At 47.1% G+C, this 16,634-nt stretch overlaps 2 protein-coding genes across 4 annotated transcripts in view; both read right to left on the minus strand.

The window, feature by feature from the left end:
• The window catches only part of GAB2 (GRB2 associated binding protein 2), a 105,305-nt gene extending 99,420 nt beyond the window's left edge, over window positions 1-5,885 (minus strand). The window contains exon 1 of the mRNA XM_061343284.1: window positions 5,040-5,885. The gene's annotated coding sequence lies outside the window, so the exon portion shown is untranslated. The remainder of the gene's footprint in view (window positions 1-5,039) is intronic.
• Window positions 5,886-8,162: 2,277 nt separating this feature from the next.
• The window catches only part of NARS2 (asparaginyl-tRNA synthetase 2, mitochondrial), a 60,479-nt gene continuing 52,007 nt past the window's right edge, over window positions 8,163-16,634 (minus strand). For all 3 annotated transcript variants that reach the window (XM_061343288.1, XM_061343287.1, XM_061343286.1), the window contains 2 exons: window positions 16,223-16,249; window positions 8,163-8,963 (listed from right to left, as the gene is read on the minus strand). In XM_061343288.1, the coding sequence (XP_061199272.1) occupies window positions 8,819-8,963; window positions 16,223-16,249 (172 nt within the window). In that variant the 3' untranslated portion in view covers window positions 8,163-8,818. The remainder of the gene's footprint in view (window positions 8,964-16,222; window positions 16,250-16,634) is intronic.

Below are 16,634 nucleotides of genomic sequence, written 5' to 3' on the forward strand. Positions count from 1 at the left end.
GAATGAGGCCACGCAAACGGAGACTGAAACACGGCACTTGTTCACCAGTGAAAATGAACACTGGAGTTAGGTGTGGGGGTGATAGGCTCCTGTGGTTTGAAAGCATTTGGAGGCATAGAAACTGTATTCCTGGCTAAAGCATCGATTGCATTTTAGACAGACACCTTCTAAAAGTCAGGTCAGTTCTGAACTGCAGATTAACCATAAAAAGACCAAAGTGCGAAGAGACCTCTCCAAGATCAGCACGAAAGGATGCTCACCAGCTCCCACATGCTTCCGAGCAGCCAACATCACAGCTGAATGCTGCTAAGCTGTAGGTGCAGCCATAAGCACCTCTGGGTCTGACCAGATGGCTGTTCCAAGCTTGTAATGATCTGGGAAATGAACACTGGATAATGCTGTATCTCAGAAGGGTTTAGCACAAACTTTCTTCCTTTTTTCCACACCAGCACTGTTACGGATGGCATTAAATCTCAGTCAGGGACTGCAGTAACAGTGCTAAACCCACCGTGGTTTAGCACATAATGCAAGGCTGCACCAGGGCAGGTTTAGATGGAGCTGAGGAGCAATTCCTGCCCCAGAGGGTGCTCAGGCATTGGAACAGGCTGCCCAGGGCAGGGCTGCAGGCACCGGCCCTGTAAGGGTTCACACCCCGTGGAGACGAGGCCTCAGTGCCATGGGGCAGTGGTGGCCTTGGCAGTGCTGGGAATGGTTGGACTGGATGGGTTTAAAGGGCTTTTCCAACCTGGTTGATTCTATGATTGTATGACACAGAATGCAATCCTGCCCAGCAAGTCATCCATCAGGTTTGTTAAGAAAGAGGTTCATGAAATCCTTTAAATACTTGAACCCTAAATCTTGAACCTAACTTCCTAAATCACCCTAAACACTAGTAATTTATTAATACCATTAATAAGAATGGGATTTGGAAGAGTGAAATCACAGTACAAACCAGGCCTTTGGATGTGATGTGCATGGCTATTCGGGTTCTGCGGGTGGCAAGGTTCAGACGGGGAGGGTGACCTGGAAAAGCAGCACCCAACGCCTGTGTACAGAGAGGCACCTATAGCACACCCTGCCCAGCACTTCAGCTGCTGCACAGAGCCCCTTCTCGCCGCTCTGACCCTGTGCACACGCTGCTGGGCAAGCCTGGACACACACAGTGACTTACTGACACTAAACAACAGGAGAGGTCACTTCAAGTGCTTCATGGAGATGCCATTGTGTGACTTGAACCTGCCACAAGAAGGCAAAGTGATGCCAGCATCCCTGCAGAAGGCAAGTGCTCGCAGCTGCATCTCTAGAGATGCAAACTGGCTACTGACTGAGCACTGATTTCCATTGCTCAGTGCAGAAATGGGAGAAACCTGCTCCTGACTCAGGCAGAGGAGCCTGGAAATCTCCCCCTGATCCTCTTGTGCTTCCCTCCATAGCCTCTGCCAAGTCCCTTTGTCTGTCCCTGACTTTCCACCTGGAGCATCCCAGCTATGTGAACAGCCCTGGCAGCACCAGCACAGAGGTCAGTAAGCCTGGAAGTTGTCTATGGTGTGTCTGGCTGTCTCATGCATGGATGGGCAGCTTGTGGCCATGCCTTCATCAACAGATGTGTGTCGCAGCCAAGTATGGATCACAAGCCTGCTTCACACAGCTGAATCACAGCACTAAGCACTTGGAGCCCAGGATCTTCAAGGGGCCACAAGGACAGCACTGAGTTAATGCTCAAAAATCACTTTGGTGGGAAAGACACCATAAAAGCATTATTACAGAACTGTTGTGCCTATGAAATACAACTATTTCTCCCTGTGGATGGAAATCTGGCTCTTATAGAAGTCATGGCAGAGAGTAGATAATAATCTGACATAGAAGCTTATAGAATCATGGAATCAACCAGGTTGGAAAAGCCCTTTAAGCTCATCCAGTCCAACCTTTACCCCAGCACTGCCAAGGCCACCACTGCCCCATGGCACTGAGGCCTCATCTCCACAGGGTGTGAACCCCTGCAGGGCCGGTGCCTGCAGCCCTGCCCTGGGCAGCCTGTTCCAATGCCTGAGCACCCTCTGGGGCAGGAATTGGTCCTCAGCTCCATCTAAACCTGCCCTGGTGCAGCTTGAGGCCGGTTCCTCTTGTCCCATCCCTTGTTCCTTGGGAGCAGAGCCCAGCCCCTCCTGGCTCCATCCTCCTCTCAGGCAGTTGTAGGGAGCCATCAGGTCCCCCCTGAGCCTTGTGTATTGAGGCCACCTCCCGGACCACACTGTTTTCTTCTGTGCATTTTGCCAGCAACCTGCATGATCAGTGACTCTGAACCTGGGGGCCACCGCTCTCACAGCGCATACAAGTGTCAGCACATTAACCTGCTGAAGGCAGTAAGCTAAAGAGCTATTGGTGAGGAGCAAAAGGAAGATCAGGCTTTGCAAAGAGAATTAAAACCGTGCTCTCTTGGCTGCCTCCAATTATTCAGGAATCAAAAATCAATTGTAGGAGTCCTAAAGCGAACCAGCAGGATTGCTGCCTCCGGGACATGCGGGAGAGATAAAAATCACTGAAGCACGGGCTAGGAGCTTAGAAATGCCAAAAATGCATTTGAAAGCAGAGCACTTGCAAACATCCTGCCTGGCTTCTGGTGTGGGAGGGCACCCAAAGGCAAACAGAGGGAAGTCCTGTGGGGAGGTGCTGAGCAACAGTTGGGTGATTTTGGTCAGTTCATAGAATCACAGAATCCCAGACTGCCTTGGGTTGGAAAGGACCTTAAGATCAACCAGCTCCAACCCCTGCCATGGGCAGGGACCCCTTCCACTGGAGCAGCTTGCTCCAAGCCCCTGTGTCCAACCTGGCCTTGAGCACTGCCAGGGATGGGGCAGCCACAGCTTCTCTGGGCACCCTGTGCCAGCGCCTCAGCACCCTCACAGGGAAGAGCTTCTGCCTTATCTCCAACCTGAACTTCCCCTGTTTCAGTCTGAACCCATCACCCCTTGTCCTATCACTACAGTCCCTAATGAAGGGTCCCTCCCCAGCATCCCTGTAGGCCCCCTTCACACACTGGAAGCTGCTCTGAGGTCTCCACGCAGCTTCTCTTCTACAGGCTGAACAGCCCCAACTTTCTAAGACTGGATCCATACAGGAGCTGGTCCAGCCCCTGAGCATCCTCGTGGCCTCCTCTGGACTTGTTCCAACAGCTCCATGTCCTTTTTGTGCTGCTGCCCCAGAGCTGGATCAGGGCTTCAGGGGGGGTCTCCCCTTCACACAGCAGAGGGGCAGGATCCCCTCCCTGAGCTGCTGCTCACGCTCTGGGGGTGCAGCCCAAGACACAGGGGCGTTCTGGGCTCAAGCACTCACTGAAGCCGGGTCATGGGGAGCTGCTCCTCACCCAGCACCCCAAGTCCTTCTCCTCAGGGCTGCTCTGAGTCACTTCTCCACCCAACCTGTAGCTGGTTCTGCCACATCTTTCAGTACCTTGGGCAAGCAGCTTCATTGCTCCATGCCTCAATTTCCTGCAGTAAAACAGTGTCAGCAGCAAGAGAAGCACAGATTCTGCAGTCATTTCATCCACGTTTCAACCATAATCCCAGACTGGTTTGGGTTGGAAGGGACCTTAAAGCTCATCCAGCTCCAACCCCTGCCACGGGCAGGGACCCCTTCCACTGGAGCAGCTTGCTCCAAGCCCCATCCAACCCAGCCTACAGTTCCTGCTGGAACTCTGTATGCCTTTAAATGGCCACACAGTCTTGCCTTACTCTTGCCCTTCACGTGAGAGCTCTCCCTTTCCAGCATCTTTGCCGAACACCTTGTGCAGCCCGCAGAGCCACAGCTGCAGGACAGATAACAGCACATTTCACAGCAGCAATAAAACAACGGGAGCCATAATTTCTTTGAACTTTGGGTCAAACTTGCTGTTAGCCAAGTCTGTAAGAACTCCTGTAGTAAATTACATACGTCTCTTTATCGGCAGGACCATAAAATAGAACTTTACAACCCTTCTGAAGGTCACGACTCTGCAACAAACAGTAAGACGAAACAATAAATTCAACCCCAAGACCCCCATTTCTGTTGGAAGCATTGGTTACATGGACAATCTTTATACAAGCTCTTCCTTATTTCTCCTTTTGGACCCATCTCCGGATTCCCCCTAAGCACAAGGCAGAGGTGAAAACAACAGCAAGAATGGCTGCTATTGGGCTCAGCAGCAGCAAAGCCACGTTTATCTCTATACACACATTTAATGGAAACAATGACCAAAGTGTTTCTTGGCAAATTAATGCCTTCTCTCTCCCCCCCCCCCCGGATCAAAACACATCTATAAACTACTTCCAAAACAATCAATATGAGTCCGGCAAGCAAAACTGTACCTTTCCCATCAGTGCCTTGGCATTCCCTCAAACAAGGGATGCTTTAGAAATCACAACTCCTACCAAAGACACTGGAGGGAGGAGTGCTGAGCTGGGCACCTTGCTGCTTTCCCCTCAGCTCTGGGGCCCAAAGGCAGGTAATCCAGCTAAAATCCCTGCGTTGCTCTGTGGGCTTCTTAACATTTGGCCAAGAGATGCATCTTTTTGTCTGTGCTCGTACAGAAGCTGGTGCAACAGCCCAAGACCTAAACACTGCAACGTAAATCATAAGGGAGAGAACAGCAATCTCTGTTATTAGCTTCAGAGCACGCGTTTGCTCTCCTGTGGATTTAGAAACGGGAAGACCGAGACATAGTGTTAGATCTGCAGGTATTACTCTTTTAATTAAAACCAGAGGACTTTGGGATACTTTGATCCTGAGCGTAAGGATATTAAGTGAAGGGATTATCTGATATTCTTGAAGTGAAAACAAAGGTTTTCCCTCTAAACACTCTCCTGAGAGGCTGGCATTTGGTTATGCAAAGTTGATGGGATTGCTCTTTTGTTCCCAGCGGTGTTGCTCTCCCATCCCTCTGTCCTAATGTTGCAAAGCCACAGATGCGATAATCAGTGATGCTGATTCTTTCCTCTGATGCTCACACTGAGGATAAACCTGCAAAGAGGCTTTGAGGAACTGAAACTTGAAGAGATACTCACCAAAGGGATGCTAGAAGAGACCGTGCTGGTTACCTGGGCTGGAGAGCTGACTGTGTACCGCACTGAGAACACCCCAGTGTAAGGCACTGCACTGCATGTTTGGGCTAAGAGAGGATTCCTGTGTGCAAATAATGGCTTTTTATTTGAAGAAGTGTCAGTTTTTACCTGGCTTCAGCCTTTCCCACAGTGCAGGCTCTAAGAGAAGAGGTAGCACAGAAACCTGCTTCAGCCTAAGTGATTCGCAGTGTGTTTCCCTGCCTACATGTCCCAGAGCAGTGACCTCCCCTCTCCCTCCAGATTCACTTCCGCTCCATTCCGGGAGAGGAGATCCGAAGGAAATACATGACATTCCACATGGAAATCCCAGGGAAAACACGTCGCGTTCCTTGGCAATGCCAGCCCATCTTGTATATACATAGCACGAGGCGAACAATGCCAGCCTGGAGGGAGAGAGCAGCTCCCACTCTTGCTCAGTACCCATAAATCAGGCTTCTCACAAGAGCACCAGTCTCAGTATTAACCCTCAGCAATATCATCACACACATGGGCCTCGGCCTCTCCCATCACTAGGAAAAACAATGCATGTTTAAGGCTGTTTTCAAGACTGGACAACCCTTTCTTCTCCCTTCAGAGCCTGAATGTTCTTTTGGTTATGGGGGACAACCCTGCTCTCCTCCTGCTTATTTTGCTGTATTATTAAGGGTAGTTTTTTTTGGGTGAGCTTTTAGAGCCAAGGATAATGTCCCCTTAGCTCAACCCTGTCTGTCGGATCTCCAACTCACCAAATACCTTTGAATGAAACAAATACATGTAGAAGATGAGGGAGACTGCTCCTCTCGGACACCTAGTCGGAAACACATGAAGAACCACTCACAGTGCATCCTTGCTCCATTTTTTCTTACCATATACTTTCATAAACCTACCACCTAGAAATCAAAGGTTCAACCCACTCCTTCTGTCCTGCAGTGACCTCTTATCAAGGGAAAGAATGAAGGGTGGATTATAGCAGTTCTTGGTTCTCGCAAGCTGTCACCTCCTATCGGGCCCTAACAACCACTGTTTGAAAGAGCCCTGCCATCCTTCCCTGTGACTTGTGACTCATGACACATCGTCCTAAGATGTTTTGGCACCTTCCATTGTCTTCTTCTCTACACCTTGTTTTTCACTTGTCCTTGGTTAGCCCCACCCTGCCCATCAGATCTGGCATCTGACAGCATGATCAACAGCCTCCTGCTGATGCCAAACCCAGCACAGCCAGCCCAGAGCTGCAGTGGGGATGAGAGCAGAGTGAGCAGGGATGGGTCTGCCATCCATCCACTCTGTTTTCAGCAGATGGGCTTCCAGTTCAAGCACTCTCATTTACAGCAACTGTGGCAGAAGCAGTGACTAAGGATCTCAATGAGGACACTGGCTCATCACACACAGTGTGGATGGGGCTGTTTGGCAACTGTACCCCTTCCACATCTTTCTGCTGAGAGAAGTAATTCCAAAACATAAAGGCAATAACATTTAAGACGATGAATTAAAGGGAGAGATGGTCCAAATGCAGGAAGACACTTGGGTGCCTGATGCAGGAACTCAATGGTTGCAAAGGGAAGGCAGGTGCTAGAATTGTTTTGTGGAACCAGACTTACCAACTCAGCCTGGAGTTCAGCCTGGAGAAGAGAAGGCTCCTGAAGGAGAGACCTTAGAGCAGCTCCAGTGCCTAAAGGGGCTGCAGAAAAGCTGGAGAGGGGCTTGGGACAAGGGCCTGTAGGGACAGGCCAAGGGGAATGGCTTGAACCTGCCTGAGGGGAGACTGAGCTGAGCTCTTAGGCAGAAGCTCTTCCCTGTGAGGGTGCTGAGGCACTGGCACAGGGTGCCCAGAGAAGCTGTGGCTGCCCCATCCCTGGCAGTGCTCAAGGCCAGGTTGGACACAGGGGCTTGGAGCAAGCTGCTCTAGTGGAAGGTGTTCCTGCCTGTGGCAGGGGTTGGAGCTGGATGAGCTTTAAGGACCCTTCCAACCCAAACCAGTCTATGATTCTATGAACTGTACCAGGCAACACAAGCCAGCACATGCACAGTTAACACCTGCCTGATCATGCAGACAGAGGACATACAAACCCAATCTCGATATGCAGGCGGTACCCCACAGCATGCAATGACCCCACAGTAATGACCTTGTGGTGATGTTGTCTGCATGATCACAACACTCAAAAGCCCCAGCCATGGACCAAGCTGAAACGTGGCAGGTGCCACATGACATAAATATGTATTTTTAGGCACTGCAGGTGCAATATTATCCAGCCCTACCCGAGAGACTGTGACTGCAGCATCACCAGCGCAATGCTTGTTGATTACCCCTTTTCAATCTCTTTCATCTACTTGGAAAAGAAGTCTTCAAGGCTGTTCTGCAGCCACTTCACGTTGTATGTGCCAATTTGCACAGCACATCGCTAACGTTCATTAGCAACGAAGCTGTCACCTTGCTTTTTCTTTCTATATATTGTTTATACTGCAGCAGGCTTGGGCTCCAGAGCAGTAAGCACTATGCAAATGTCCATGTGTTGGGTTGTGATGATTTGGAAGGGAATAAGGATGCTGGAAACCATCAGTTTAAGTCCCAAATAAACCAGTGGTTTCCAATTGCCTTCGGCAAGTCACTTGATGTTCCCATAATCCTGTCTTCAAAACAGAAATGAGTATTTCTTTACCTGGCAGGGAAGCTGAGAGAATAAAGCCATTACAGACAGCAAGGAGTTCAGATCCTAGGGTGATAAGCAATTACTTAATACATATGCAATGCTTGGGGAGCATATGTTGGTTGTTTCAAAATACAGACAGAACTTCTTGGTCTGATGAGCACACAAGAGGTTTTCTCAATAACCACAATAAAAAACCAGAGCAACAAGAAAAACACCAATAAATTGCAAACTGGCTCTGGAGAGATGAATGAACTCTCATATAACTGAGTATTTCTTTGTGCCACGGACATGTGCTGTCTCAGGGACAGAAAACAGGTACCTCCTGCAGAAGCTGGGTAACTACTCTGGGTATACAGAAAGGAAACATCTACCCAAGACAATGGAGAGAATGCTATAATGCCAAGTGCTACGGTTTTAAAACAGAAGAAACCATGCAGAGTTACAAAACAACCCAGCATGTATCTTTATTGATGATTCACAGACTCAAACACCATTCACCTCATTCACTCCAGTGGTTCCAATGTGGTGTTTTTCCTTGCTAGATTTGGCTGATTTTTCCAAGGTAAACAATATCTGCTTTCAACTCGGGGTGGGGACATGCATGCTTTACAGTAGCCATTTCGCAAGAGCAAGTGCATCATAGCCATGACAATACTTCCCAATTTTATAGCACTCAATCTTCAAAGCACTCTTCAGGCATTTAATGAATGCCTATTACAGCCTCACAGCATTCCTGGCTCCCAGTCCATTTTAGGTCACACCTCCTTATTACTATTTCACATAAAACCCCCCCTACTCCCAACAATGCTTATCCGGTACTCCCATAGCCTTTACCAGTCTCATGAGTATCTTAACCCTTTAGTTAAATGGGATTTATTAATACTCCTGAAGCACACTGAGGACACAAACCGCTATCAAATGTGCTTCCATAATCTTATCAGAACACCTACTCTTTTCAATAAGCCATTATTACATGGACCAAGAGTTGCACTGATATAAAAATGACCTTGATTTCCCACTAACCCACACTTTGTCATACCCTGGTATGTTATACCCATTTAGCACACCAGCAGTTCTCTCCACGTGAGTTAAGTGCTACAGGAGACAGGAGTGAGAAAACCTGGGGAAAGGAATGACATCTTTGATATTGTCAACTCCCAGGATGTACTGCAGGTAGCGTTCAAAGCCCATGCCGAAGCCTCCGTGAGGAACGGAGCCGAACTTGCGGAGGTCTAGGTACCTGTAATTTAAACACACAGTTACATTTGCAGCCTGCTGGAGAGGGGCTCTTCATCAGGGGCTGGAGTGATAGGACAAGGGGTGATGGGTTCAAACTGAAACAGGAGATTTTGATTGGCTATAACAAAGAGGTTCTTTACTGTAAGGGTGGTGAGGCACTGGAATGGGTTGCCCAGGGAAGTTGTGAATGCTCCATCCCTGGCAGTGTTCAAGGCCAGGTTGGACAGAGCCTTGGGTGCCATGGTTTAGTGTGAGGCGTCCCTGCCCATGGCAGGCGGTTGGAACTGTATGATTTTAAGGTCTTTCCAACACCAACCATTCTGTGATTCTGTGTGATTAGAGTGAGCTTTTTATTGTGGGTTTTGCTTTCCATCCTCATCACTTCCCTCTGATCACTGTGGATTTCTGCCAGCACAGGCAGTGGTGGTCAGGGATGGGAAGAGGTGCAGCTCCCTGGCAGGCACAACTGTGTTAGCAGAAACCTCAAGCACAAACACAGTTAAAGCAGCATAGCTATGCTTTGCTAATACACTACAGCCTGTCTTGGTTAGGAGCAAGAACTCATTTGTGAATGCTCCATCCCTGGTGGTGTTCAAGGCCAGGCTGGAAGAAGCCTTGGGTGCCATGGTTTAGTGTGAGGTGTCCCTTCCATGGCAGGGGGTTGGAACTGGGTGATCTTAAGGTCCTTTCCAACCCAAACCATTCTATGACTCTATGATTTGGGTACAAAGAACAGCTCTGCACACATTTGAAAGCATCTTGCTAAGTTTTAGTATCTAAAATACTCCCAGCAGAGGCACAAACCCCAGTTCCTGTAGGATCACAAAACATTTCCATTGCTGGAGATGGGAATTGCCTGCTTGGGTCTGTTTAGCCCTTGCCATGATGGTGTGGAAATCTGCCTATGCTAGTCGTTTTCTGTCTTCTTTTTAATACGCAAAGTCATTTCCAGTAATTTCTCAGAAGCCTAAACTGGTCTTGCTGTCCCCCCTTCAGATTCCCTTTTGTCTCTTAAGGTAATTACAATGGGGTTTTGTTGCTTTTTCCCTAATCATTCTTAAGGATTGAGTCATTTATTTCCACATTAAGTCAGCAAAAAATCTTGGACATATCTTCTCCGCAAAATAAGACCTGGAACAAGACATTTCATATTGGAGAACAGCATCTGAACAGCACAGGAAACTCAGAAAACATTTGGAAACAGATACTCCAACTATATGGGTGTCAGCAAGAATACGATAGTTCTTCTCTGGAGAAGAGAAGCTGCGTAGAGACCTCAGAGCAGCTTCCAGTGTCTGAAAGAGGCTACAAGGATGCTGGAGAGGGACTCTTCATCAGGGACTGTAGTGATAGGACAAGGGGTAATGGGTTAAAACTGAAACAGGGGAAGTTTAGATTGGATATAAGGAAGAAGTTCTTCACTGTGAAGGTGCTGGGGCGCTGGCACAGGGTGCCCAGAGAAGCTGTGGCTGCCCCATCCCTGGCAGTGTTCAAGGCCAGGTTGGACACAGGGGCTTGGAGCAAGCTGCTCCAGTGGAAGATGTCCCTGCCCGTGGCAGGGGTTGGAACTGGATGAGCTTTAAGGTCCCTTCCAACCCAACCCATTCTATGATTCTATAATTCTTTAGAGTTCCTCATTTCCCAGCTGGACTGTGGCTGCTGTGAACTATATTTGCAGCTATAAATTGTCACCAGCAGTTTTATTTTAATAGGAGTGAAAAACATCTCAATGGTTCTGTTGATTTATGGGGCCACTTCTGAGCTTGCTGTGGCCACAAAGTTATTCTTTACATGAATGCCCTATAAAAGGGATTGAGTGACTCCAGATGCATTACATGCTTCTAACCTTTGTGTGTATTTAATCGTCCCAGTTTAAAGAAAGAGAAATCAAGTATACTGAAATATAAATGCAAATGTATGTTTTACTACTTAGGCAGTGGAGTAGAGGGGGGAAAAACACTGTGGAGAAATTGAAGATTGGATTGATTGCAGGTAAATGGCTTCCCAGGTTTTAACCACTGTTAATGAGCTGTGAGGAAAAAAGGTATATTTGTGTGTGTATATATATATTAATATGTAAAACATACATTATTGTATGGCTTAAATATACATCTATTTAAGCATGCTTGCTTGGATGTCAGAATTTTGTTGGCTTGAAGACTACATTTTAAGAGTAAGGTGGAAGAATGAAGACAGGCTGAGAAAGTTGGGGCTGCTCAGCCTGAAGAAGAGAGGATGTGTGGAGACCTCAGAGCAGCTTCCAGTGTCTGAAGGGGGGAATGGGGATGCTGGGGAGGGACTCTTCATCAGGGACTGGAGTGACAGGACAAGAGGTGATGGGTAAAAACTGAAACAGGGGGAGTTCAGGCTGGATAGAAGGAGGAAGTTCTTCCCTGTGAGGGTGCTGAGGCGCTGGCACAGGATGCCCAGAGAAGCTGTGGCTGCCCCATCCCTGGCAGTGTTCAAGGCCAGGTTGGACACAGGGGCTTGGAGCAAGCTGCTCTAGTGGAAGGGGTCCCTGCCCGTGGCAGGGGTTGGAGCTGGATGAGCTTTAAGGACCTTTCCAACCCAAACCATTCTAGGATTCTATGAAGTAATGCCACTGATCGACTCTACTTGTAAAATAAAACACTCTCCAATAAATTCTACATCTGCAAGAGTTCACCCTGCCAAGCTCAGTTTGAGACTGTGCCTTTTATACCATATAGAACCATAGCATGGTTTGGGTTGGAAGGGACTTTACCATGAAATACTGTTTTCCCTTGCAGCTCATTAGCAGCAGTTAAACATCTGGGAAGCTATATTTGTTATACTCAATCCAGCCTTCAGGTGCTTTTTCCCACAGTGGTTTTCCCCTCTACTGCCCAAGTAGTAAAACCAGAAGCAAACTTTGTAAAATAGAACTTCTTAATTCTTCCTACTAGCACTGACACACAGACTTAGACTCTGGCCTTAAACAGGGGAAGCTCAGGTCAGATTTAAGGAAGAAGTTCTTTACTTTGAGGGTGGTGAGGCACTGGAAAAGGCTGCCCAAAGAAGTGGTGAATGCTCCATCCCTGGCAGTGCTCAAGGCCAGGTTGGACAGAGCCTTGGGTGCCATGGTTTACTGTGAGGTGTCCCTGCCCATGGCAGAGGGTTGGAACTGGATGAGCTTAAGGGTCCTTTCCAACCCTAACTATTCTATGGTTCTATAAAGTGCAGTTATGCCTATACTTTAAGTTAAGCAGCAGGCTTAAAAGTGAGAGATTCATAAGAAGTATTTGATTTTCCACTAATACACTGGAACTGCCCCTGGGGAGCTCCACTCAGCAGCTTCTCAAGCCTTGACAAGGAAGATGATGGGCAGATCTGATGCTGAGGGTGGTGGTGACTTGTGAAACAGGAAAGGCCTTGTAAATGTGAGGGATGTGGGTGCTGGCCCTGACAGATCAATCTGTACCAGCCCAGTAGTTCTGAGCAGAACTGGTGACAGCTCTGGCTGAAACCAGTCACACAAATAACAGCACAACCATTTCTGATGAAGTTTGTAAGCATATCTCATCCTTTGCAAAGACAGTTGAGACTAAGCCCAGCATCTTTCCCTTTTGCTGGCAACAGAGTTTATGCGGTCATTCTAAGGAGATGAAATAACTCAGCTTCTTCCAGATGAACAATAATAATAAATTCTACCCTTTCTTATCCAGGGCTTTCATCTGTAGATCTCAAAGCACTCGGAGAAGCTATCCTGGCAAAAGGAGCGAAACAAAACCCATTAAAGCTAATGGGAAAAGTTCACTGAATTAAACATGCTGAGGATCAAGCCTGCGAATCCTTTCTGATGACTGTGTTTAGAAGAAGCAAAAGAATTGAGAAATTTTCCATTCTTCCCAGATGAAAGAAAAAGTAACTGCCTGCAGATGATGAGAAAATTCCCTTTAGGATGGAAAATGCTCCCTGAGGTTTTCCTTCATTCAGTAGTCTCCAGACATTGGATGTTTCTCACCTCAAACACAGTCATGAACTGGTCTCGCTATTCCTCCTAGTAGCTCATACTTAAAGAGGAGAGCTGAGCCCTCCCTTGGCAACTGGGGGACTCTGCAGCATATTTCCATGGGGAAATAAGTTTCTGTGACCCCAGCTAGCCCCAGAATTCATATTTTGGACCTGGAGGTCTTCAGAGATTTGAATCTTACTGAAGTATGTGCTGCAACAACATCCCCCAGCAATGAATTCCAGGAGCTTGTTATGTGCCAAGTTAGAAGAGCATTTCCTTTCATCCTTTTAAAAACCTATACCCTTTTATCATCATCGCCAGCTCCTGTGCTGCACGGCAAAGCAGTGTGAACATCAACGCTCTCTTAGTGACCATTCATGAGCAGAGTGTATTCTCTTCGGTCTCCTTTCAAAACAAATACAATCTTCATCTTTTGTGTAACCCCTTCGTTCTACTGAAGCCTCTGCAGCTGGGTGGGAAAAAGGAAAGCTGAAAGAATAAAGATATTGTGGTGCATGAAGTTTTATATTCTACTGGAAAATAATGGCTAATGAAAGGCTAATGAAAAACTACTCTGAAATGCCATTTGCAGGATCATTTTGTTGAGTGTTTCAGGACAAACATCACCGGGTTCTGATGCTGGGTTAAAGGTTGGCTTTGGTTTCAGGCTCTGCTATCACTTCTGGGGGATCCGCAAAGAAAGCATTCAATCTAAAACACTCCCATCGGCATGAGAGGGTCTGGGCAAGGTTTGGCTGGATTTAGTACTGATTTTGTGCCTGCATCTGTATGGCCCAGCACAGTGCTCTGTTTTTTCCCCAGAGAAGGAGTAATAGGACCAGGAAGCTGTCAAGGACAGTGACAGGCTACTCATCTTCACTGGGCTCTGGAGGAGGTTAAAGGTAGATAGAGATGAGCTCTTAGGCAGAAGCTCTCCCCTGTGAGGGTGCTGAGGCGCTGGCACAGGGTGCCCAGAGAAGCTGTGGCTGCCCCATCCCTGGCAGTGCTCAAGGCCAGGTTGGACACAGGGGCTTGGAGCAAGCTGCTCTAGTGGAAGGGGTCCCTGCCCGTGGCAGGGGTTGGAACTGGATGAGCTTTAAGGTCCCTTCAACCCAAACCAGTCTGGGATTCTATGACATGAATGCTGTCACTGGCCATGGATTGCAAGTGGCTCACCAGTGATGCTGCTCCTGAAGTCCAACTCCTTCTTTGTACCCTGCCACACAAAGACGCAACAGAACACTCTGGCTTTAAGGAAAACTAGGAATTAAAGAGCCGAACACATCTCAATCTTCTCCATCTACAGCAGGAGCAAGGCCAGGACAACACAGTAATATAAACTGTAAGAGAGCAGATAACACCTGCTCTGCCACTGTGTACCTTTATCAGTGTTACACCAGAATATAAGGTACCTGGGCTGTAAAGGGTTCAGCATGAGGCCATCTTCTTCACTGATGTGCATGATGATAACCAGAGTGAGGAAATGGGTGCCTTGCATGTAGAAAGACTGTCTGAAATGCTGCTCAAGCTGATGCTAGTAATGCTGTTCATTACAGAGTACCTGCTCCGTTATTGCTCGTGATAAGCTGGCACCAGGAGCCTGCAAACCGGATCAGGTCCCCTGTTTACAAGGCAGTGAACTGAAGAAGATTCAGAGGAGTTTGACCATGCCCCTTTATCTGCTTCTTCTGAAAAGCTTTCTAAAAGGTAAGGATGGGCAGAAGCACAACAGCATTTCACATCATCAGTTGCCTCTTTGCCCACTGATTCTTGCACAAACAACACTCCTGAAGCCACCCTAGAAGTCAGCCTCCACAATATCCTCATGCTTAATGGAAGAAGAAAACAGGCAGAAACAGAGATATGGCAATATGTAAGGGATATCAAACGGGATAACATCTCATACAGCAGATCACTATTAGTCAGCAAGTATTATACCGAAAAGGGAATGACTCAACTGTTCTTCAAGGAGTTTGAGAGCGAGCTTTGGAGACAAAATTCAATCACTAAATTGGAGGAGATTAATCTCAGTCTCTCCTGCCACCTCCACTGAAAAGACGGATGCTGGCAAACCATCTCCCTGTTTTCTGGCAGAGTGTGGACTGTAGTCCAGAAGCATTCAGGGTTAGTCCTACCTCGCACCTCCCTAGCACACTAGACCCTGCTATGTCAAGGAGTAACAACAGTATTAATCTTCTCTGGTAACGTGCATCCTCTGTGATGGAGTGGAGGGAACAGAGGAGGAAAGGGTCTCCAAAACAAGACAACAGGAGGTAAGAGTTTCCAGAATATGATGCAAAGGGGTGGTGGGCAATGTTGTAATCTTTCTCTTTCACAGGAAGCATGAGGCAGAGCTGTGCTACCCTAGTCATGCTGGAAGGCTCTTCCACTGAACACCAGACTTCCTAAGGCTGTATCGCAGCATCTAATCACACAACTGATCATCCCAGTTCAGGATAAGCCTTCCCTCAGATGAAGTGATATGTTAAATTCTAGCCCATAAATGCCAACAATAAAGGGAGATATTTAATCCGTGCTGTTTGCAAACGGATGACATAAAGGTCTGCCATGCACTGGGCTGCTCCCAAGTGATTCCATGTTGTGGAAATAGGAGAGTGAAGCATCTTACACTTCACTCTGCTTTCTTTCAAGGCAGCTTCCCTAATGAGCAATCCAAATACTGCAGACTAGTTGAATATACTCTCTTAAATCCAAACTTCTCCATAGTAGATATTACAAAGTACATCCCAATAAACACTTGTCAAGGGGAACATCAGGATCCTTCTGTCATTTTAACAGGCTAAATTGTTAATTCAAAGGTTGATTTGTCTCCTTTGCTGGACAGTTTTAATTGCTTCAATTGCTTTGTTAGGGAAGAGTTTTTCGACTCAATTGCCCTGCCAATTGCAAAGGGAGTTATTCACAGAGCTGCTAAAGGTCACAGAGTGCTTGTGGTTCTCTTAACCTGTTTATCTCATGCAAGGGCGGTCAGAATCTATTCAACTCTGAACACAGCCTAATGATTTAATATCAAAAATCATTATGGGTTGCAAATTAATCCACTTCATGCAATACTGAAAGGAATGACCTGTGCTGTGAGTGGACAGATCAGGAGACAAACTAAACAGCATTAGATTAAATGCTGTTTAAAGGAACCAGCTGTTCCACTCAGACTGGCAGCGATGGCAACCGGGCCAAAAAACGTCCCCTCAAGAACAGGATCAACACAGTTGTTTAAAGAGTCTCAAAATAAGAAATAGAGCTTGAAGATCAAGACAGTGTCTTACCATTGGTAGGTATCTGCGAGTCCTAATCTGTGGAACAAAAAGAAAACCCTTTGTAAGTTAAGGAACAGTGGAGATCTGCACAAGCAGCACTTGCCTGGAAGAGAATGCTACAAGGAAAGGGAGGCTCTGATGATTAAACTCAGTCCCAAAAGGAAAGGCAGGAGATGAAGGGAAGACATGCTCAGTGGCTGTCAGTTCTGGTAATTACCAGACAGTCTTGAACAGGTTCCCAACATGCTGCTTAAAACATGAAGTTTGTTTTGTCAACATACAGGGTTGATCCCAGCTTCATGCAAAGACTTGTGCATGCTCTTAACTTCAACCATATCAGTAAACTCTGCTTGTGAATGTTTGGAGAATAAAGGCCTGAATATTAAATATACAAAGACATGCAGCCAATAAAACCTCATTT

This window comes from Neopsephotus bourkii, unplaced genomic scaffold (genome assembly GCF_033783945.1).
Source record: "Neopsephotus bourkii isolate Nb327-2 ecotype Australia unplaced genomic scaffold, CSIRO-AGI_Nbou_v1 NB_1825, whole genome shotgun sequence".
NCBI lineage: Eukaryota > Metazoa > Chordata > Aves > Psittaciformes > Psittacidae > Neopsephotus > Neopsephotus bourkii.